The sequence below is a fragment of the Pelobates fuscus genome, chromosome 12 (genome assembly GCF_036172605.1).
Source record: "Pelobates fuscus isolate aPelFus1 chromosome 12, aPelFus1.pri, whole genome shotgun sequence".
In the NCBI taxonomy this organism is placed as follows: Eukaryota; Metazoa; Chordata; class Amphibia; order Anura; family Pelobatidae; genus Pelobates; species Pelobates fuscus.
In genome coordinates, this window is record NC_086328.1 from 112,006,595 (window position 1) to 112,030,838 (window position 24,244).

The 24,244-nt window shown below is 39.6% G+C and overlaps 1 protein-coding gene across 1 annotated transcript in view; it reads right to left on the bottom strand.

The window, feature by feature from the left end:
• Positions 1-1,964: 1,964 nt before the first annotated feature.
• TSG101 (tumor susceptibility 101) overlaps positions 1,965-24,244 on the bottom strand; it is a 29,522-nt gene continuing 7,242 nt past the window's right edge. The window contains exons 5-10 of the mRNA XM_063438659.1: positions 21,638-21,764; positions 15,737-15,797; positions 13,546-13,649; positions 4,383-4,585; positions 3,300-3,539; positions 1,965-2,833 (exon numbers count right to left, since the gene is read on the bottom strand). Coding sequence (XP_063294729.1) covers positions 2,744-2,833; positions 3,300-3,539; positions 4,383-4,585; positions 13,546-13,649; positions 15,737-15,797; positions 21,638-21,764 — 825 coding nt within the window. The 3' untranslated portion in view covers positions 1,965-2,743. The remainder of the gene's footprint in view (positions 2,834-3,299; positions 3,540-4,382; positions 4,586-13,545; positions 13,650-15,736; positions 15,798-21,637; positions 21,765-24,244) is intronic.

Below are 24,244 nucleotides of genomic sequence, written 5' to 3' on the forward strand. Positions count from 1 at the left end.
TACTAATTCTAGTCAAAGGTCTGAAATGTGTTGAGCTGTACGTCACCACTTGCATTTCGTGTGTAACTATAATATGCACACAATTAATGTTTGGATTTTTTCCACCATTTGAATGATTTATTTTAAAAATTTATATAAAATCTCCAGAAAAAACTTCCAGTACAGGGAATTGCTAGTGGTAAACGAATAGCCCTCCCCACAACAAAAGACACTATTTTTTTTTAGTTTTTTTGGTTATTTTTGTTTGAAAACATGGCACCTGGATGTCTAGAAAGGCTGTAAAAAATAATTTAATGATTACATTCAAACTTCAGTCAAAACAAAGCTTTGCAAGTTTATCGCTAAGAACAAGATGCTGATTTACTTTACATGATGAATAAAAAGAGAACATCACCAATGAGTACTGGATACTGTAGACGGTATAACAGCTGGGAAGCTGTAATCCTGCCAGGATGACAACACTTAAATAAGGGGTTAATTTCCCACTCTAAAAATAACCAGCCTTTCTGATGGCCGCTGGAGCTGTGGTTTGGCCCCATCTAGCATCTCTTGAGGAGATGAGACTCTATACTGTCCATGGTAGGTGGGCTGCTGACCCAGCCATTGAGCTGCGTTACAGGTCGTTTTTCAGTGAGGGGAACTATTAATGTCAAAGGACACCTGCTAGCTTTGCAAAAAGCAGTTCTTAATATACAATAAGTGCTTCCTTATATAATGGCTGATATCAACACTTATGGTGAAAGGAGGTGAATTTTTAGTTGTTCATAAACGGCCATTTAATTAACTCTTGAAGCCAGGCATTCAGTTAAAGGACCACCATAGTCACCCAGACCACTCCAGCTCGAAGTGGTCTGGGTGCCAGGTCCCCCAGGTTTTAACCCTTCAGATGTTAACCTAGCAGTTTCAGAGAAACTTATGTTTACATTGCAGGGTTAATCCAGCCTCTAGTGGCTGTCTTTCTGACAGCCGCTAGAGGCGCTTCTGCGACGCTGGATGCGAAAATCGCATTCAGCGTACAGAACGTCCATAGGCAAGTATTGAGAAATGCTTTCCTATGGGCGTTTTTAATGCACGCGCGGTTCTAGGTGCAAATGCACATTCCGTTCCACTCGGGAACTGACGTGAGAGTGGGAGGAGACGTCACCAGCGCTGTATTTTTACCCCTTTAGCCCAGCGAGAGGGGGGACCTATTAACCCTATAGTGCCAGGAAAACGAGTTTGTTTTCCTGACACTATAGTATTCCTTTAAAATCCATTTGTTTTCATAATAAAGCATTACACATGTATATGAACACTTCCAAGTAAAGTCAGAGTTCTATTGACTAATGCTGTGTGGAACGTACCCACCAGTTTGCATGGAATTCACCAGAGCAGTGAGTGCAGTTAAAAACAAAAAAAATATCATACTGTGAGTACCTGGAATCTTTGTACAGTAACTGTATCATTGCAGGTTCTTTAGGCAGCAAAGGGTGCCTATACAGAAGGCTAAGACCAAAATGACGAAATTAAAAAGGGCAATGATTAACATTAATAGTGGCCACTTAGCACAATGGAGAGAGAGGCAGTGACACACACACGCCTCATTTTATTTTATGGCAGTGATAAGCTAGCCATTTCCTTCTCCCCTATTCAAATCACTACACAGGAATTGCGCATGAGCCACATTATGGTGTTTGAGAAAGAATCTGATCGCAGCTTTAATGCTGTAGTTAACACATGAAAAAGAATTAGTATCTATTTAATTACACAATAATAAAAAATTATTCATATACAATGATCATGAATGCCGCTGTTTTAGGTGAAAAGTTGTGACGCTGTACAAGAAACTCACATACAAACATAAACATGATAGATTTGCTACTGTTCTAAGCAAATAAGTCAAAATACAGTATCTCCTGTTTATCAGGAAATAAGGGGGAGGAAATGAAAAAAGAAAAAATGTATATATATATATATATATATATATATATATATATATATCTCTCATTTTTTTTGTTGTTGCGGAGATCGTGCCTTTACATATTTAACTGGCCATCCACATATTATAGTACAAATATCTAACCTAATTGATGTGAAGGATAAGCGACAAACATGAATAGAAATTCGCTACCTGCAGCACTGGTGTGCAGTCCCATAGTAGCCCTATGTCCTTTGTACAAGAGTCGAATACATTTTTAATGTAGATTGCAACTGCTGGTGCAGTTAATATGATCAGTCACTCAGACAGTGTTTTCAAAGCACAAAATAAGACAAAACAAGCCTTTTTTGTTGTGCGAACACAGAAAGCATATGTATAGAGCAAGAGAGGAATTTCAGATTCTTAGCTCCTTCCCATATGTGGTATTGCTTAGCCAGTTATAAAGATGATTCCTACTTTAATTTACAAATGAGACTGCACAGCAGCGATGTCATAAAATCATGTAAAATAGCTTTTCTTCTCTTGAGCTATGCATGTGCCTTCTGTTCAGACACTGTTCGAGGTGATGCCAGGTTAACGGGCAAGTAAGCGCAGTACAATTTACGGACTCTGGTTCTCGTCGGAGAGAAGATGCGCTTAAAGAAAACACAAAAAAGTGCGTCAAACCATCACAGATTCCTCCCCAACAGAAACCTATTCAACGGTTTCTTTTAACAATAAGAATAACTTAACCGAGATTTCTAATGATTTTTAAAGAAATTAGAAGAGATCATAAAACATGAGAGCTACAAAAAAAAAAAAAAAAAAGAACATTGATGTCCAGCGTTAATACAGATCACTCAGTCCCGCCGTCTTCCGGGCTTTCTGCATGAGCGCTCTGAGCTGGAACTGCTTGCGAGACAAGAGACGGACGTGCTGTGAAACAAAAGAGGCAAATTTTCTGTAAAAATAATACTTGACCCCAAGTCACCCTGTCATAATGTGGAGATTATGTGACCATGAAAACCTATTGTCAATCTTTCAGAACACTGAGATTATAAAATGATTGAAAAAGCTAGCATCATGCATCAAGCTATCAGTGAGGTGTAAATTGCTGATGTAGAGCACAAGGAATTCACGGGAAGCTTCATCATAATTGGATAGATGTAGGTTAGATACATGTCACAGTCATTGGAGTAATTTAAAATGACTGATGCGTGCAGCGGTAATTAGGGTAGTATTGCAATAAGAGAAGGAGAATAAGAGAATTGCAGGTTTGCCATGCCTACACTACACTTCTCAACTTCCTGAAACCACATTGAAGGCATTTAAAGGGCTGGCCAGGCCTGCTTTCATTGAGATGGTTAATAGCCATATCTCGGCTGGTTAATGAATGACGTACCTTTAGGAAGACGTCCAAGTCTATCACGCCACGCCTGAGTGCTTCTCCCAGATAAAAGATGGTGTCTTCGATAGCGTTCTCTTCAGCGTAGAGGTTTAAGATCTGCTTGTACAGTGGGGCTGTGGGGACAATAACCTCATCAATGTCTCTGTATTCCGACTGGCTTTCCATCTTTTCCACTACAGCGCCAAGCTCTTCGTCTTTCTTGCGCAATGTTTCAATGTTTTTGTCCACTTCAGTCTGAATGGAATATACAATTAAAAAAAATAATATGAGAGTTAAACATCAAATCATATATAGTAAATGAAATTGTCCATTTATGATACATAAATCAAGATAACCATCTTTTCCTAAAAACACACACAGCTTACACAATACTGTGTTCATTCAATCTAATTTCACGTGTCCTGGTAAAGCATATTTAAGTAACACAAAGTTATCCAAAAAGTCTTCCGAGTGACCCTATCAAGCCAAGGATCGACATCCTCCCCTCCACTGTGACAGCTTTGATATTAAAGAACTTGGCATTTGTGATATTAAGTAAAAAAAAATAAAAAAAAAGAAAGAAAAAAAAGAAAAGAAAAGAAGACTCTGCCTGTCTCCAGGGAATAGAAATGGTGTGCCTTTATCAGGATTCACGTCTGATTCCAATCCTTACTATATTTGTAATGCCAGATAGAAATTGTATGCATTTATAAAATTTTATTGCAAAAGCCAAACCAGGCTTCCATATACACAGTCTTAAGTGAACCAAGGGCCAGCACCAAGCCACTAAATATAGTTAGCAATCAAAGAAGAAAGGTTCAGGCACCCAAGGTTTTAAACAGGCAAATTTATAGGACCAGATGTTCAGCAACAACGTTTCGACCAAATAATGTCTTTTTCAAGCTTGAAAAATACCTTCTTTGGTAGAAACGTTGCTGCTGGACATTTGGGTCCAATAAATGTGCCTGTTTGAAGCCTTGGAGTGTCTGGACCTTTCCTCTTTGATTACAAACTTCATTAAGTTTTATGTCAAATTTCAATTCTTACAATATCTGCAATGTCTCTCTTTAAGTCTATTACAATTTGCCTTTTCCTCACCACTTCTTGGTCCAGCCGAGTGACCATCTCTTCTAGCTTCTGGTGACCTTTCTTCAGGTCTTCTTCTGTACGTTTCAGGGCATTGAGCTCAGCCTGAGCCCTATCCATTTCTTCTTTCATCCTCCATCTCAGTTTGTCATTAACGGCGGATATAAGAGAGGCTCGAATTGTGTCCTCACCAATGGTTCCATCTCTTGGTGGACCTGCAAACCCAAAGCAGCAAAATGATCATTAGCAGACTTAATTAAAACAGAGTGCTAGCAATAAAATGTTTTATGTATTTGGGTACTGTAGCGCCTTGCCTGAAAATCCACATTGATTGGAGTAAATTGTGCAATGAATGTAGGCAACAGTTATATCTCATGATAAAATTAGGTTAGGACGCAGAAGTAATGGGGTAATTTAAAAGTGTCAGACGAAGTACAATACGGCCTTGTGGAGCAACCAGATACCCTTTTTTATACTTCTGATGGGAATTTTTAGCAGTTTTTAGATTTTTGAGGTGTACTTGGTGCACAAACTTGAAAGGGAGAAATTACCCAACCCGGGTGTCTTACAATAAGGCAACCAGATGGATAGAAGCCCAGTCCAATCTTAAGCTAAACGTAGCAAAAAACAAAAAACTTTATTAAAGTCTATTAAAAGACTGGGTCAGGATAGTAATAGACAGAGTCCTATAAGGAGAACGATAGCTGCATAGATAATCAGCTTTCAATAGGCTGATACAATTAGACAGGCCCCTTGCTTATAGGTCGAGGCAGTATGCTAAGCCATGCAGCAATCCGGGAAACAAAACAGCAGTAGGGACAGGAGGGGGGAGAGAAAAAATAAAGTAAATAATCTCACACACAGATCCCCTAAAGCCCTGTGCTAGCCCTTATTCTCCTAAATAACACCTTCGTGGGTGTTCTATTCTAAGACTAGACTAAGTCAATACAAATATAGCCCCAGTTAAATCACTAAACGAACATAAGTGCAAAAAGGTGCTGAAGTGCTCAAGTAAGTGAAGACAGACTGAACCCGACGCGCGTTTCGTCGTATACCCCTTTCAGGTATACCCCTGATGACGGCGTACGGTTACGCCGAAACGCGCGTCGGGTTCAGTCTGTCTTCACTTACTTGAGCACTTCAGCACCTTTTTGCACTTATGTTTGTTTAGTGATTTAACTGGGGCTATATTTGTATTGACTTAGTCTAGTCTTAGAATAGAACACCCACGAAGGTGTTATTTAGGAGAATAAGGGCTAGCACAGGGCTTTAGGGGATCTGTGTGTGAGATTATTTACTTTATTTTTTCTCTCCCCCCTCCTGTCCCTACTGCTGTTTTGTTTCCCGGATTGCTGCATGGCTTAGCATACTGCCTCGACCTATAAGCAAGGGGCCTGTCTAATTGTATCAGCCTATTGAAAGCTGATTATCTATGCAGCTATCGTTCTCCTTATAGGACTCTGTCTATTACTATCCTGACCCAGTCTTTTAATAGACTTTAATAAAGTTTTTTGTTTTTTGCTACGTTTAGCTTAAGATTGGACTGGGCTTCTACCCATCTGGTTGCCTTATTGTAAGACACCCGGGTTGGGTAATTTCTCCCTTTCATGTTTGTAATTTCAGGGTTATGCCCTATTACCCAGTCTAGGTGACCGTCTCTCTTGGGGCACGGAAGTTGGGTTCGGAATTTTCTTCCCAGTCTTCTGGCCCCTAGAGGCTTTTCATTTTTTCTCTTGGTGCACAAACTGATTTTTATGTGCTTAATGTTTCTAAACGTATAATGGGTGAATTACAGGTAACATATTTCCTTTTCACACATATACATTTATTAAAGTGTAAATACAAATAACATTCAATGAAAAATAATATACATCCCAGGCAAGGCATTTTCATATTCTCAATAACATTAAGTAGCCACTAACACAATTTAATGTGAATGGAAAAATAAATCTGTCTGCTACAGACTTAGCATGCTTGGACCGTCATATCGTTAAGGGAGACAGTATATTTTCCAATCTATATTCAACCATTATCACATAAGAGGACACAACGGTTTACCCATAACTGACTTGGCAACAGGACACAATGGGGCTTATTTATTACACATCCAAATCTAGTGAAGTGAAATCAGAACTGCAATATCTAAGCATAAATACCTGATCTGTAAAAACTGTCCTAACTGGCTAATTTAGAATTAATTTAGCAATGCTGGTTTCAACTCACTAGAATAAACCCAACTGAGCCACCTCTAATGAGACTGAGCAGTGATCAGACAGAACCATTCCAATGCTAGGATTAGCAGAGAGGGGGTGCATTGATTAGAATGGACTATTCCAGTGCCAAGATTAGCAGAGGGGGTGCAGTGATCAGACTGAACCATTCCAGTGTGCTTAAATTAGCAAAGAAGGTGGTGCAGGGGATGAGACTGAACCATTCCAGTCCTTGGATTAGCATAGAGGGGGTGCACTATGCTACCATTCCAGTGCTTGGATTAACAAAGGGGGTGCACTGAGCAGTGATCAGACTGGGGCATTTCAGTGCTTTGATTAGCAGAGAGGGGGTGCACTGTGCAGTGACCAGACTCAACAAGTCTAGTGCTGAGTAATAGTTGCCCCACAGTTCTGCAATATCTTCAGCCCATAAAGCAATCTCTGAACATGTACTGCTTCTACTATTTATAACTCCACTTTAGGCTTAGCGCCATTGCAACTGAAAAAAGGCTTAACCTTTACCAGGCAGGGTCCGGTTACAGTGGTCTGCCATTAAGATTTTAAGTACAGTATGTCAGCCTCGCGAAACAACAGCTAAACCTCCTTAACTATTTACTACGCACTGCTCCGCCAAGAATGATCAACAAATTAAGTAGGAAAGCACAAACCATCTGAGAATGTAAAACATCCCTATGGTAATTGTTTCTTTTTATTTTATTAGTTTATTTCATGCTAGCAGTTAGAATACAAAGTATTTCTTTAACCGGAGACAGTTTGTAGTACCTTGTCCCCAGGAGATCAAAGTACAGACATAGGGTTTCGACTAAAGTGGCACCATCTTATCATAATGAAACTTGGCTTAAAAATTCTAGCAATACATTATTTTATTTTCTTCCCAAAAATATTTAAATTTTTCTTTCCCCTGTGCATGGGTTAAGCTTTTTGTTCAGGTTGTGCCCTCCCCCCTCTCCCCTCTCCCCTCTCCCCTCTCCCCGCCTTGCATTTTCAAATATAAAATTGTTTGTTGATACCACATTCCATCAATCTAAATGAACAAAACACAATAAAATATATACCACCACCCTCTCCCTTAAATTTTTAATTAAAAGCATTATATCCCAGCATATGTGGTTAGGAGCAAAATTCTAAATTTGTGTCCAGTTCTTATGTACCACTGCCTTTCACAATTTACTATGCAATCACATTTCACAGCAAAGAAACATTTGATATTATGAACCTGCAGTCAATACTACCCCAACATAGCAAAGACAACACGCTCCACACTATACCTTAAAAAGAGACAGTATTTCGTTAAAATCATTAAAAAAAAAATCTGTCTATAAACCTGACAGAGCCATCTTAATGAAGTCCTAGACTTACACCATTCACTGCCCTCTAGTGACTCAAATCAGTAGTTTTAGGCAAAGTGGCGTTAAGCACAAAACTTGTTCCTACAATAGGAGAGATAAAATGTGAATTACCCTAAGTATCATCTTACAAGCAGCATGTTACTTTCCAGTGACTAACGATTTGCAAGTATTCACACTAATCTGACTTGACAATAAAAAAGGCCCGTCAATAAACAAATATTCACTCTCATTCTATAAGGAATGAAGTAGAGATTGTAGTACCAGCTCCTGTCCTGTTTTCTCTCCTCTTTGATCCTCACATAACATATTTCTGACCCTCTGGAAAAATGGGATCTATTTTCCCTATATTCTTTCTTCCCCCCCTACTCTAAATGAGACCAGTAAATTAACTACAGTAATGTCGCTATAACCACTTTATCACAAGTCAACTATGAATTCTAAGTTGTATTGTTTAGAAATGTTTTAGACTTGAGAAAAGTGAGGATCTCCCGAAAGCTTGTCATTCCAAAATTCTGTTAGTCAAATTAAAAAAAGGTATTACAAGATACTAATATTACTACAAGACAATGAGGTTCATATTGCTTAACCATTTATTTACTGAACCACAACAATAGCAAATAAATAATACACACACAAAAAAAATCAAACAGGGATACCATCAACCAATCCTGACACATCACTACTTAAGACCAAGCATCATCCGCAGTACTTCCTCTTTCTTTGCTGCTCCCATGTCTGTTAAGAACCATTGTTGTGTGTTCCTGTGTTTGTGTGGGTTTTCTGCTTAATTGTCCCCCTTTGTGTCTGCTCTGCATCTTATCAGAACCTTCTCCTAGCATGGCTCTGTGTGCTCCCCTCATGCTGTGGCCTATCCTTGTTATGCCCCCTACTGCTGGCTGCTTTCCTGCTTGGTTCCGGGCCCTGGCGAGCTTCTGTTTTCCCTTCCTGTTCTTTCCCTCTCTTTTTGATCTTTTGTCTCCTGTAGCAAGTTTTGGTTGTTAACTTTTACTAGTGCTTTGGGGATTTAGTCAGTGATATTCCTGGGTTGCAGCTTCCTGTCAGTCTGGGATATTTTTTGTCTCTGCCTATACTGTTACCCCATTTACATTATGTGCAGGTTTAGGTGGTGATCTCCTATGGATGTTGTGTTTCCAAATACCTGGGGGCCCGTTAGCCCTTGGGGGGGGGGGGAGGGGTGTCATCCCAGACCTTACAAAAGTATATTACGGATGCTATCATAGGTATATTACGGATGCTATCACCCTCTTACAAGCCAGCTCTACAGAGGCTGTGTTGGCTGCACTAACACCATGCATGTCACCAAGAGGTGTAACCTCCTCTGGTGGAGTGCCTAGGTAGACACCCTCCAAAGTTAGGCTCCTTTTCCCCTCATGCCTCTAGAACTCTGAGACCTGGCAGCCACCGTACCATCCCTGAAAGCGAACATACGTCATGGTCACACTCACATGGTGCCGAGCCACTCAAAACAGCTGGCTCTGACTTTTAAGCTTTTCAACAAAATGATGATGTGGATGTTTCTTGGAACTTGTTAAGTGCAGCCTCCAACCTGGTTTCCAACTCCTTACAAACTTTATATATTCCAGCACGCACGTTGAATCAGGGACAACAATTTATTTAAGCTTCAAAATACACTTTATTCCAAAGTATAAAAACATTTAGTCCACCATACTATAGTCCACTATAGTAAGGTGAACTATATGTTTTTGACAATTAACATAACAATTTGTTAACAATTAACAAGTTCCAAGGAACATCCACCTCATCTTTTTGTTGAAAAGCTTCAAAGTCTGAGCCAGCTGTTTTGAGTGGCTCGGCACCATGTGAGTGAGACCAAGTTGGGCTTTATGAATATTGGTAAATACAAAAAGATAAGTCCTGTGCTCACTCCCATCACTACTGGGCCGGCAGCAATGACTACAGTACACATCAGCCCCAATATATAGTAAAAAAAAACAAAGAAAATAAAAAGTTACCTGCGCTCTCTCCTTAATCCCTATGTATATTTAGACAAATGGAGGTCATTTAGTTGATCCAATGGCAATTGGAGGGAATGCCCGCCTGCCAACGTCAAGGGTCAGTGTTGAACCCGCTTTAGAGTCAGTTTGGGACCCGCTTTAGGGGGGGGGCCTGCCTTGACGTTGGCAGTCATTGCTGCCAGCCCAGTAGTGATGGGAGTGAGCGCAGGACTTCTCTTTTTGTATTTGTATTTACTTTGTATCACACAGCCTTGTTACAATGCTGCCGCCCATCCCACGTGTTCCCTATTAAGGGTTAATAAGTATAGGGGTGTATATAAAAAAATACCCCCCTCTGTCTCAGAGATATCTTTGCCAGAAGCTCAAGGAAGCAGGCTGAAGGGTCAGTGTTGAACCCGCTTTAGGGTCAGTTTAGGGGGGTCTGCCTTGACGTTGGCAGGCGGGCATTCCCTCCAATGGCCATTGGAGCAACTAAATGACCTCCATTTGTATAAATATACATAGAGATTAAGGAGAGAGCGCAGGTAACTTTTCTTTGGTTTTTATTAATATTGGTGTTTTATTGTATTATCCTATGGTCTTTTTGATGTCAAGAGATAAAGAAAAGATGAAGCCTTAGGGGTCAAGCAAAGCTTGATCCCGAAGTCAACATATAAATGGACTATGTGGGTATAAAGTGCAATTTCAAACAGATTAGACTTTGATGCTGTGTCTGTTATTTGCTGAGGTTTTTCTTTTAAGGTTATATGTTGGGTTACTGTGTGCATTAACTCCTAGGAATATTCATGGCATTATATTGCTTATAACTGTATTCCATTTCTATACGGGTGGTAGCTACAGTCACCCTAATAAACCTGCTTGCTAATTGGCACTTTCTGCCATTAATAAGCAACAAGCAAGTTTAGCCTCTTACCACTATTATGGCGTCTTTGCATTTATTTGATGTAAGCTAAATTTATACTAGTATTGATAATAGCACTATTTTTTTTAAAAATTCTTTTATGGTATGCAATTTTTGGGGTACAGAAATGTAAAAAAAAAAAGGGGGGGGGGGGGAGGGGAGGTAACAGGTATATTCACGTTTGCATAACATTTCAGTTTGGTTCTTAACCCCTTAAGGACACATGACATGTGTGACACGTCATGATTCCCTTTTATTCCAGAAGTTTGGTCCTTAAGGGGTTAAACAGCGTTTCTATACCCTGTTGTGTGTGTTTTTGTTTCATGTATTCTAGTGCTCGAGGCTCTCGCTTGTGCCTCAGGTTGCAGGTTCGTTTTGGGCTGTTGATATTTGCGGGGTGGAGGCTCTGTAGGTTTGTGGATGTCCGAGAGGTCCGTGCGTTGTGGAAGTGCTTAGCTGTGTGGTGTGGCGTGTTTTGTGTGTGTAGTGGGGGGGAAGAGGGGTAACCGTGTGCCTGTAGGGTGTGGGAGGAATGGTGTTGGTCCATTAGTGGGCTTGGAGCCAGTCATGGCTTGAGTGTATTGATCCTGTATTGGGGGGTTCGAATGTGCGGGTGTAAGGTTGGGGGGGTGGGGGTGAGGGTATGTGGGTTTGTGTCTCTTGTTTTGATAGTGGTTTGTGAGGGGTGGGGTGGGTGGGAGCGTGACCCTCCTTTGGTGCGTAGTTGTTCAGCCGGGGGCGGGTGTCGGGGGGGTCTGCATCCCCTTCTGGGGGGGGGGTTCATGCTTGGCAATTTCCGGTGTTAGTCCCCGGTAGTGTGGTTCTGGGCCTGGTTTTGTGGCCCTTGTATGTGCCGGTCTTTGGTTTGGGTGTTTGATGCATCTCCTACCGGGGTTGTGCCCCGTTCCGGTTTAACCGGGTGTTGTATGGGACCAGCGAGGCCAGCTTCAGTTTAATTCTCTCCCTGCTATTTTAAGGTCTATATTGTTCGGTTCCAAATGTCAAGAATGAATGTATTTGTGTACCGAACGGGGACCACACACCCTGGGGTAGCAAGTAGCAATTAGAACACAGAGAAAACCGCAACTTAATTGCTACTGGGTGGCCGCCATTCGACATACGAACACGTGGCGAGAACAAAGGATGGCGGCCATCTTAACACTCACGAATGCGGTCAGCGGGGCTTACGCATGAATTGCATGGAACGGTTTTCGGAACAGGAAACATGCAAACGCCCGGTCCCCCATGGAAGTCCTGGATGAATACGTTCCCCTCCACGAATCAAACTGGCATTCGGTAGATGGTATCTACCGGATGAGGGGAACATTCACAGGTAACCAGCTGAACCATACGAACTGTAGTTTTCGTGTAGTTAGATGCGAACGGAGACCGGCTCTTGCTATTGATTCTATGGAACTGTAACCCGGATACCTCCACCTGGCAAGCCGGTCAAACTTCCACACGATGCGACACGGAAACTACCGAACGGAAATTCGTGAGATTTGGATATGTAACTACCAGTATCCTCAGCTATCCAGGGATGTAAAAGTATAATTGTATGTCTTATAGAAAGTACGTTTCTGAAATTGTTATAAATTGTAATGTTTCTGGCCAGCAGATAATTGAGCTTTGTGTATTGTAGAAACTCAATTATCTAGCCTGGCCCAGAGGAGGAGTTTTGTGTTGCATAAATTGTGAGTTCTGTGTGCCAGTAAATCAGTCTTGTTCCAGCATTAAGCTTTGGCTCAGGTGTGGATTATTCGGCAATTCCAGGGATATTTCTACTCGTGGAATATTGGGTGATTTTCTTTTATGGGAAGAAGGGAATGCTTGACGGGGATATTTTCTACTACCGTCATAGTAGCAACAAATTGTATTACCCTAGACTTTCCTTTAATTGTATTGTGTGAGCATACGTCATGCAAGAGAACCTTTCTGTGCGAGGTAGAACAGGCATGGCGGTTGAAATGTATGTGACTACGACTCAGAAAATCGGGTCAATTAAGGAGGCTGTGAATTAGTCCAATATCGACTCGGACGCCATCTCTTATGTGTCTGCGGGTCTTTCAGAGGTCCTTTCTGCCCCTAAGGAAGAGCAGCAAGATTCACTGGAAGAACCGCTATTATGGTGCATGTCATTATTAACAATGCAACATTGATCTTGCTGTGCTTTTAACACGGAGTAGTATAATCAAAGTCCTCATTTTTTACATTGTTACTGGTGTGAGGAAAAGGGGAAGTAATACCAGAAGAAAGGAGGCTAATGCTTTTTAAAAAAACTGCTAAGTTGTTGATTATATACAGCCAAATAAAATTGGAAAGAGATTCACAAATTATGAGATACAAGCTTTGATTAATTGACCTATATTATTACTAGAGAAATATTCAGCAGAGTATGGGCATATACCCATACATATATACACAGGGATCAGACAGCGACTTTCACAGAGAGTCCTTGGTCCTTAAAAAGTGACAACTGGTGACTCAAACTGAATGTGCATTTTAATGGACTCTTAACCCACATAATATAAAGAGAACAGGTTTGGTATAGAGAATAACTGGATTCTTCCCAGTTAAGATCTAGTACCCACTGGGTCGAGGGCAAGGAGGCCTTAGTACATCAAAACTGGTAAAGCATCATGGACGTTGTAGTTGCCTCTATTTACAAGGTTTAGTTATCGCTTGTATAAAACTCACCAGAATTAACTTGAGGAGCAGGTTGTTGTTGCTGTGGGAAAATCTGTGGGCCTGAAGTTGGTGGATATTGCCCTCCTTGAGGATATGAAAACCCAGGATAACCACTGTAAAAACAATAGCAAATAAATCAATAAAAAAATATCAGCCCAAAAATTGTTTACACACATACCTCCAGTTACTTATCTAAGTCAAATAGATAAGTTGAATTGCTTCTGGCTATCACAGTTCAGACAATGGCTAATCGTCAGGCACAACTGTCATGATATTTTAATAGTATACTCACTATCCCTAGATTATCTATACACAAATTAATTTACATATACAACCTTCAACTTCTGGTTATGGTGCAATAAGAAGGGCTGTCTTCTAGTTCTAACCAAAACTAGGCAATCAAGTGGTACACGTGGCTGGCTCTCTGTTTGCCTATGGCGAATGCCAAGTTACAATGATCTAAAGTCGAAGGACAGTGCCTGTAGCCCAATAGTACCACGGCCTCTACAACAGTATGCAACAGTTATAGTTCTTCGAATACACATTTAACAAAACTCACACTAAGTCCCTTTCCTCAATGCTTGCCTATCCCTAAAACAAACCCCATCCCAGGGGATTGAATCGTTAGGAAACAGACTCATTCACAAAAGAAACGTACTAACGACGTCACATTTTAATTTCGAATTATTAACCAGGGGTAGGTAATTAAATAGGTGGGGTAACAGGCAAATAACCAAGCATACCAGTACAGATGGAAGAGAATCATTTAATAAATAAGCCTATAAAATGCACACTTACAAAAATAATTTGGAAAAGTATTGTCAGAGTTTATTAAAGCATGGCCTGCCCTGTGGATAGAATAAAAGAGGTCTTGGAATGATACCCAACAGACCAAAACCATAACAATCCAACAACAATGTAGGGAAGGAAATGAATATATGCAGCATACAGTTTTAGTACCCCATAATGAAACACCAAATTTGATCATTAAAGTTAAAGCTACAACTTTAAAATGTTCCTGTTTGTCTCAGACGGCAAAAAAAATGCCCTTTGAAAGTCCCTCTCTGTACTACAAATAAGTTGAAATTATACAAAGTAGGTGGGCTTTCTGGTTTAGGTTAAAATCCGAATCCGGCACATTTATATAAACATAACCCTTTGGGTTTCTCCACTCCCTTGTTCATGGTAGCATAGCAAATTACAGTGAGCAAACATTTTAGTGGTCCTGTTTTAAATCGAAAACTATTAAACTTTCTTGGGTTCAAATATTTTTATTTCCTAAATAACTCTCACCTGTCCTCAGTAGTAGTGTAGTAATTCCTTAAATGGTTCTACTTCTGGTGACAGTTGAGGGTTAAATTGACAATGTAGGTTGGAAGCATTCCCACTTTTAATGCATTATACAGACAATGCAAAACAATTTAACAATAAATAATAATAAAAACAACTTAAAATACAGTAAATAATTGACATTTCTGCATTTGTTGTAAAACCCCAGGGTTTGCAGCTTCTGTGATGAGCTAAACCCAGAGCGGGAAGTAGCTCAGACAATACTCCAATTATAACACACTGTGTACTGGGAGACAGGGGTCCTCCTTACACCATAGCCTTATAGCTGCAGCTGTAGAGACAGGGGACCTTCTTACATCATAACCGTATATTTGCAGTTATAATACACCATGTATGTGGAGACAGGGGACCTCTTTACACCACAACCTTATATTTGCAGTTATAATACACCATGTATGTGGAGAAAGGGTAGCTACTTAGAACATAACCTTATAACTACAGCTATGATACACTCTATTGGGAGACAGGGACAGGGGACCTCCTTACACCAAAACCTTACAGCTGCAGTTATAATACACCTTGTGTGCTGGGAGACAGGGGACCTCCTTACACCATAACCTTATAGCTGAAGTTATAATACACTGTGTGCAGGGAGACAGGGACAGGGGACCTCCTTACATCATAACTTTATAGCTGCCGTTATGATACACTGCGTGCAGGGAGACAGGGGACCTCCTTACACCATAACCTTATAGCTGCAGTCTAATACACTGTGTGCAGGGAGACAGGGGACCTCTTTACACCATAACCGTAGAACCATAAAGTGACACATCATATCCATTCATGCTGTGGATTGATGAGAGTTTACTTTCTCAGTCCAGGAATACTGAATAATCCATAGCTATCATACCTGGGGTTAGGTGGTAGGCCTTGAGTCTGGTAGGGTGGTATTGGGCCAGGGATGTAGGAACCTGAAACACACAAATTTCTGGGATTAACAACGAAAAGACAAAAAGTATATATACACACACATAGATTTTTTATATAAAAAAAATTGTATAAAATACAAGCCCCATATAAATCTAAAAGGCAAGTAACCAGTAATAAACTAGTATCTTTGCTTAACCCATTCTACTGGCAACACAATAGGATGTGTGAAATAGCCAGGCGCTAATAAGAGTGCTGCTAAAAATCCACAGTGAAATCAATTACTACATTCCATCAAACAAGCAAAAAATTTACAAACACAATAGTGGATAGCGCACTAATATAAGGGATATCAACCTTACTCCGTGTGAATATATATGTTTGTATATTACCTCATCCACTTATTAATACAGACTATATTCCACTATTGTGAGCACTTATTTTTTCTAATTCATGAGAATCCGGTCTGTTTTTATGTACATTTTATTTAAACTCTCATTCACCTATGTATTAACATATATTCACACAGAGTAAGGTTGATATCACTTATTAGTGCGCTATTCACTATTGTGTTTGTACATTACTGACAACATGCACCCACAACTCAGATAAACAAAAGGCGGAAAAAATATGTTAATGGAATAATAATGTTACAGATGCAGGTATCTAATGGGGAGTTTTTACTGAGGTTGGGCACTCGTCATCAGTGAGATTCAGTCATCTTATTTAGACAAGTTAAGTGAGAGTTAGGATCCTGCAGGTGTATACATCAAGGTGTTCCCCGAGTAAAGAGTTAAGGAAATTTAAACACAATTGATCAGATCTGGGGAACAATCCCAAAACCTTTTTCCATGCCTGTGGTGTAAGGCAAAAAAAACAAATCTGAATGAATGTAACAATTACAGGGTCTCTGAAATTACATAACCTCCCTGTGCAATTAAAGGTTTTGGCAAATAATTTAATAAGTGCAAAATCTCTCTCCACTGGGATCTTTATAGTGTACAAATAAGGGAAAATGGAGTATGTGTTTACCAAAACAAGTTTAATCTGTATTTTTATGCAGCTTCTTACTTAGATTCAGTAAATGTTTTTTGGATGAGAACGTCAAAGACGTTGCAGCACACCTTCCTTTTGTGTGTGTTTAGTCGCTCAGTTGTGTCCGACTCTCCGTGACCTTATGGACCATAGCACGCATGGTACATCTGTCAGTCACTGCCCCTCTGAGCGCCAACAACTTCATGTTGGTGGCTTCAGTGACCTCATCTATCCATCTCCGTCTCTGTCGTCCCCTTCTTGGTGTGCCTTCAATCTTTCCCAGCATTAGAGTCTTCTCTAGAGAATCATGCCTTCTCGTTATATGGCCAAAATATTTTAGCTTCAGCCTCATAATCATAGCTTACAGTGAACAGTTTGTCTTGATATTCTGTAGTATGGATACCTTCCTTTTATATAAACCTTATTAGTATAAAATCCCCAACCTTTTTTTCCCATAAGAAAAAGGAAACCTATGAGAATGGTTTCACCTGGTGCTTTATATTACAGGATATCATGGGGACACTTGCATCTCCAATCTTGCTAGAGCCGAGAACCCAAAGTCAAAGGGAGATTTAAATCAAACTCCATTCAACAACTCGCGGTTCTCCACTTAAACTGCATTGTTCCTCTCAGCCTCCATTCACTTCCCCAGAGACTTAATACAGGGAAGCGCGTTTATATATCACTTTCTATACTATATGTTAAAAGCATAATAGAACTTGCACAATTATTATTATTGGTATTTATACAGCGCCAGCATATTCCGTAGCTCTTTAAATTATCAGAAGGGGAGATTTAACAATAAATGAGACAAAAACTTACAGAAACAATAGGTTGAGGAGGACCCTGCTCAAACGAGCTTACTGTCTAGAAGAAACTCCTGTGTGTGAATAAAGTTCAGGTTACAGAGCAGGGGATACCAACGTAGTTAACATATGTGGGAAAGTGTTTTTTTTTTTTTTTTTTTATGCAAGTTGTGTCAGTCACAGCCAGGGGACGCGAGGCAAGGGCTGCATGGACAGAAACAAAAGTGATTCAACTGCTAAATGGCAGAAAATTTAGCGAGACATCACAATCTTTTAATAAAACTGGTTCATTAAGCTAAAGTTGCTTTGATGACTATAGTGTCCCTTATTTATTTCACTATCAATACTATATTTGCATATTCCCCCTGATGTCTGCCCATTACTTCAAATACAGCCTGCAACCTTATGTGTCAACTCCCCATTATTACCTTGAAATTGTAAGCTCACAATTTATCTTGCCAAGTCCTTTGTATAAAAGCACTGTATTCGTAATCTGTAAGCCCAGAGGCAGTGCCTTCTTTTCCTTTCGTATCGGTACGTGTTTATTATTTATATGTATTCCCTATATTGTGCAGTGCTGCGGAATACGTTGGTGCCATATATTATTTGAAGCCTAGACCTCTTTGGGTAGCATCAGAGAAGCACTGTTTTGGGACCCTTTACTATATACTATACAACTATATTGTATTTTTTGTTTTCCCTCATAAAGTTTGTAAACTATTATTTTATGTCTTAATGACTTTCAGATGTGTTTGCTGTATATTTACTAAACTGTTATTTATGTATTCTTAATACGTTATATTTACGTTACATTCCTGTGTCCACCGTACCTCTCTGTGAGACGTATTTGATATATTTCTTTTTTTTTGCCCTGCCAAACGTGGATTGTAGTCAGAAATTTAATTTTAAAAATGAAATGCACTTATAAATTGTAAAGTTCAAGTAAAAAATAGGCACAAACATACATATGTTATAACCTACACATTCCCTTTTTCATCAAGACAATGGTAAAACATAAGTTGGGCAAAATTTACATGACGTTTGCTGGACCTTTCACAGCAACATTAGAGATGATTTGGTAAGGGATTCATTCATTTTGGCTATTTGTCCAGAAATCTCAAGAACCTTTTTGCTTTATATAGGATGCCACTGGACAGTCCAAATAAGTCCTGGAGGATAATGGATATACAGTGAACAAGGGTTGACATCTTCTTTTAACATTGTAACGTATTGTTTTTATTTATATTATTTTCATACGTTGAATACTGCACCCTTTTATGTGAGGCTAAAATAGGCAAGCTGTACTTATAGCCAATTGGAGAGTTTCTGCAAATCTATTTTTTTTTCTTTATTTTACTTTCCTACAATTTGGAGTTTAATGAATACCCCTTATTTGTACTTATAGGTTGTGTACACACACGTTTGTATTTTACAAATAATGACCTGAGCCAATGGATGCTAAAAAACAACTATGAACAGGGAGAAGATTGTCTTTAACAAGATCTTTATTGTTAAAAACATTCCCAAAACAACAGTTCTCTGGTTAACTAATTGCCAAATGTGACCACATGTCACACTCTCACCAAGAAGAACTGCGACACAAAAATAAGTAGAAATAAAAGTATAAAAAAAAAATAAAAAAAATAATGCAGGTAACAGCATTAAGCTTGAGTGCTAATTGTAACAGGCCAGAATAGAAATAAGGAATTGTGGCACTTTCTGCTGATCCTGGCCACAGACTGTTTTGTCATTTCCCACGTCACTAGTGGAATGCAGTGGCTACGGAGTCGACTCTTTGGAATTCATGGATTGGCTTCCTGAGGTGCCAGGGTTTGCTGAAAGGGAGGCTTGCAGCTGCTGAAATCCGTCCTTGACTACATCTATAAGGTTGGAGAAGGATGCCTGGAGCAGGGTAATGGTCTCCTCATGCTGCCTCTCCTGCTCCAATCCAATATTATTTATGGCCAGCAGAAGGCTGCAGTATTCATGCCTGTGCAGGATGGCCATTTCATTCAGATGCCTTTGAAGAATTTCAGATTCTTCTGGTGTCTGTCGAGAAGATCCCCCCTCTGTACTGGAATAGTCCTGCAGCAGTAAAAATTGGTCGATATCTTCTCTGCATCTCTCCCTACCTTGCTCTCTGGGGAACAGTCCAGGGCCTGGGCAGCCAGGGGCTCTGTAAAGATGCCAGGCTGCCCTGGAGAATCACAGCCTGCATCTAGTCTGGGAGGCTGCTTAATCTTCGATGCTCCTAGCAAAGATACCACATGACTTAAAACTGGAAAGATACTGATCACACCAGGATGACAATCATTTGGATATTTTTACTGACTTATCTCTTACTCACATTAATAGCAAGACCACATTTTCTCCACATATTAAAGCCGCTCTGTCATGCAATCTTAGATATTGAGTTTTTCACATGTAATTCAGGTAGAATCTTTATGAAATACTCACACAGTCAAACGATGTAATATGACAAAGAAGGGCTATTTTGTCATAGAAGGCATAGTCTTACAATAATGCCTGACGTTGACAAGAGATATAACATTTTGTAGTCCAACAGAATTAGCTCCATGGAGGATAACAAGATCTTGTGGCATTTTTATAGGCATCAGTGATATACTCTTGCGCATGTGTGGGAATACAACACTGACATGGCTCCCAGCAGATTAATAACTAGGAGCTGAAAAATTAAAAATGGAGGAATCAGCTGGGGACACCTTCAAAGCAATCTCACCTTTGGGGATCTTTACATATTTTGAAAAGACTCTCCCCAAATGGTGACATAGCAGCTTTCATAAACTCTGTGTATATCCAAATAATGATAACAATCACCCTTTGTGAATAATTACCTGTATGAAGCAAGCGCCGCCAAATGGTAGAACTTCAGTTGTTGCAGAAATACAATTTCCATAAAGCTTTAGAACATCCTTAGGGGCAGTGAGTAGTATTGATAGCATTTACCGACTAGATCCTGGACAGTACTGTAAGTTAGAGAAACTGCTATGTTTATATTAGGGTTAATCCAGCCTCCAAATCCTCTAGTGGCTGTCTCACAGACAGCCGCTAGAGGCGCTTGCGTGATTCTCACTGTGAAAATCACAGTGAGAGCACGCAAGCGTCCATAGGAAAGCATTGTAAATGCTTTCCTATGAGACCGGCTGAATGCGCGCGCAGCTCTTGCCGCGCATGCGCATTCAGCCGAAAGGGAGGATCGAAGGCGGAGAGGAGGAGGAAAGCTCCCCGCCCGGCGCTGGAATAAAGGTAAGTTTTAACCCTTTACTCTGCATCCAGCCCGGCGGGTATGTTTTCCTGGCACTATAGTGGTCCTTTAAACACCGCAATGCTATATGATATGACTAAATCACAATATTTGTATATCCTCATACAAAGTGTGAATATTTTCTTGCATTCAGCCTCCCTGTTTCTAGACAATCAAATGCAGTGTGAACATTGCCTAGCATTAAATTACACCCGTTCTACATCAGGCCTTACTGCTCCCCAATAAAGCAGCACTGTAAATTGAAGGGCTCTCTCATTACTTTCTCTTTACACAGAATCTATACCAAATATAGGTTTTGTCTTTTTACTACATAATTTACACATTTTAGTTTGTTTGTTTACATTTGTTTAGATAGACTGCACCCGTGGCATTACCAAATCCCCCTGGGTACTTTGTGGTGCACCTTTTGTTTTCTTAAATTTCACTTCGCCTAGATTTCTAACTCGCTTGAGTTGGGACTTCCTCACGATTTGTCACCGTTTATTTGATATGTTTGTCACAATTTATTTGATATGTTTTATAAACCCATAGTTCAACACCACAGAATATGTTGGCGCTCTACAAATAGTAATACTGTCAACTAGCATTTCATCCTATATATCCATTTTGATCTGTTTAAATGACTTGCTTTCTCACTCGCTATACAGCAGAACGGGTTAGCACTATAAATAATAATAAATTATAACCACCAGCAGCAGTCTGCCAATATTCAGCACCAGGTAATGGAAATCAAGTTACAGAGAAAGTATTCACTCACTGTTTGGGGGTCCAGTTGCTGGATACATAGGGAACTGAGCAGGTGGAGCGGATCGAGAGAAAACTGGAGGCTCCTCTCCAAAAACAACAATTAGTATCTGGATGAGTCCCAATAAGTCGGATGGAGGCTGTAAAAAGTTAGAGCATTGGGTCAGTGCCTTGTTTAACGAAACTGCTTTTTTACGATTCTATTTCCATGCGGCTCTAGCAGGTTCTGATTCAGGACATTTGTGCTGCCAGACTGATTTAGAAGCAAACACTGAGCATGTCAACGGATATGTGGCCCAAGCAAAGAATAAACTGCACAATAGGCACAGAGAATTATTCTATGAGCGAATCACACAGAACAAAATAAGATTTAGCTTTAAAGTCAGGCTTATCATCCACTGGATGTGAGAAACCAAAGTCTCACAATTTAGAAGTAAACTAGAAATAGCCATCAGAATCTTTTGTCCATTATATTTTTGTGCTTTTCCATATATGCTACAGGTCTCTACAATGTCATAATCCTTTCATATATGCCATAACCTTGCCCCTGAATTTTCCCAGTATCTCATTACACCAAAATATATTGTTCCACACATCACAGGAAACCCTGCTCATCATCTATTGCCTTATATATAGTTAACATCTGTACCTATTAAATACTGATTTGCTATTTAGATCACGATCGGACTAATCACTTGAGGAGATTATGATTGTCCGTCTCTCCCTGTGGTATTCGTTACGTCAATCTTAGCCAAATTTAATTCAATTGAAAGCATAATATGGACTATATAGAAGTCACTCAACGTCTGCCATAAGTGACCATATGCTTAAACCTCCAGGCTACTGTACAGCATCTGTTATTATCTCCATCTAAATAAATAGCTACATAGGATCTATATAGCTAATCTAGTACACACATTGTATATCCAAAACCACTTTTTGTACTGTTGCCATAATCATAACAGACACTTTACTATAAAACGTATTATCCAACTCGCTATTTTAGCCAACAATCAGACAAATCACCTAGGGAAATTATGACCATCTTTTCCTCTCCCTATGGTATTCGTACATTTTGACAATCTTAGCCAAATTAAATTCATTGTTATCGTTTGCATGATACCGAGTTCGTTCTTTACTATTCAGATCATGTTCAAGAATATCACACCTCACTATCATGAGTTAATAATACAGCTACATCCTATGTATGTTCAAAGTACTCACTTGCCATAGATATAAGCTTTACCTTTAAGTACTGATGTAATCATAAGCGCTACGGAATCTGTTGGCGCTATATAAATGGCAATAATAAATAAATAAATAAATAAATAAGTGGATATATATATATATATATATATATATATATATACACACACTAACCATCCCATAGAAACTTATAGTGTATTTATATTTAATTTGGTTAGTTCGCCATACTTATATATCTATGTATTTTATAGCTATATACTTTCTAACTATCCATCTTTAATTCTTTATTAAATGTTTGATCCGCTATGTTTCCCCTTTTGTGTTTTGATTATCTCCTCCTCCCCAGTCATTACTGATAATCATACAAATCGGCACACTGCCAAATGATTGGTGCATTCAAATATCGATGATCCAATCAGATCTAGGCAATTCTCCCTTTTATACCGGCATTATCCTGTGTCCGGATCCCCTCTGATGAGCTAAACAAGCGAAACGCAAGTCAGGGGCTCCTGCTTTCACGAGCGTTCGAACCAACGAAGCACTACTAGCTACAGAGATCATTTTGTAGTTATATGAGTATTACATCATGTCTCTTTCAGATTTTAACGGCCATTTACATTATCGCATGGCAGTGTCGCTTAGTGACACAGTACCGAGGTTGGGGGGAGGTTCACTAATCCCTCTATCAGGACACGGTTCATTTTTTTCGGGACTAAGGGGTGCCCACAAAGGCACAGTAGGGAAAGCTATACCATTAAAATTCCCTTTCTGATCCCGGTTATATTTATTTATTCCTTAATCCCCCCCAGTGATACTGTATAAATTACCAAGCTTTCTAACAATTGTTGCAACATTATGAATACACTCATAATTGTAGCTAGGTAGTTTACCACATTTCTGCATTTATACCAAATAACACAGATAGACTGGTTAAAAGTCTAAGAAACCTCAATATCTTCATGCTAGTATTAAGTGTGATTATCTTATCACGTCTCTATACTTAGAATTTATTAGGGCTGACTCACTAATATCACACATTGTCTGAAACAATACTGATAAATATGATTGAGTGGGTAATATTTCACCTATACTAGTATGTCACTATTCCCATATCGTATACGATTGCATCCTCCAACTCTTTCTTTGTTTGTACATTCCTATAGTGCCACAGTTTCTGCTGCTGTGAGCAGATCAGGTGTATGAGGAATACCAAGGCTGGCAGCTGTGTTTATAACGCAATGCGCTTGCAGAACTGCCATCAAATGTATAGATTAACAGTAACACTTGGATAAAGTTTGTTTCCTGTTTGGAGTCATGGGCGGTGTGTACAGCCAAACTCCACCACATTGTTAGGAACCATCCAACTATGCCCAATACACAGCTGCCCTCGCAATATTGAAACATGCTAAATTTC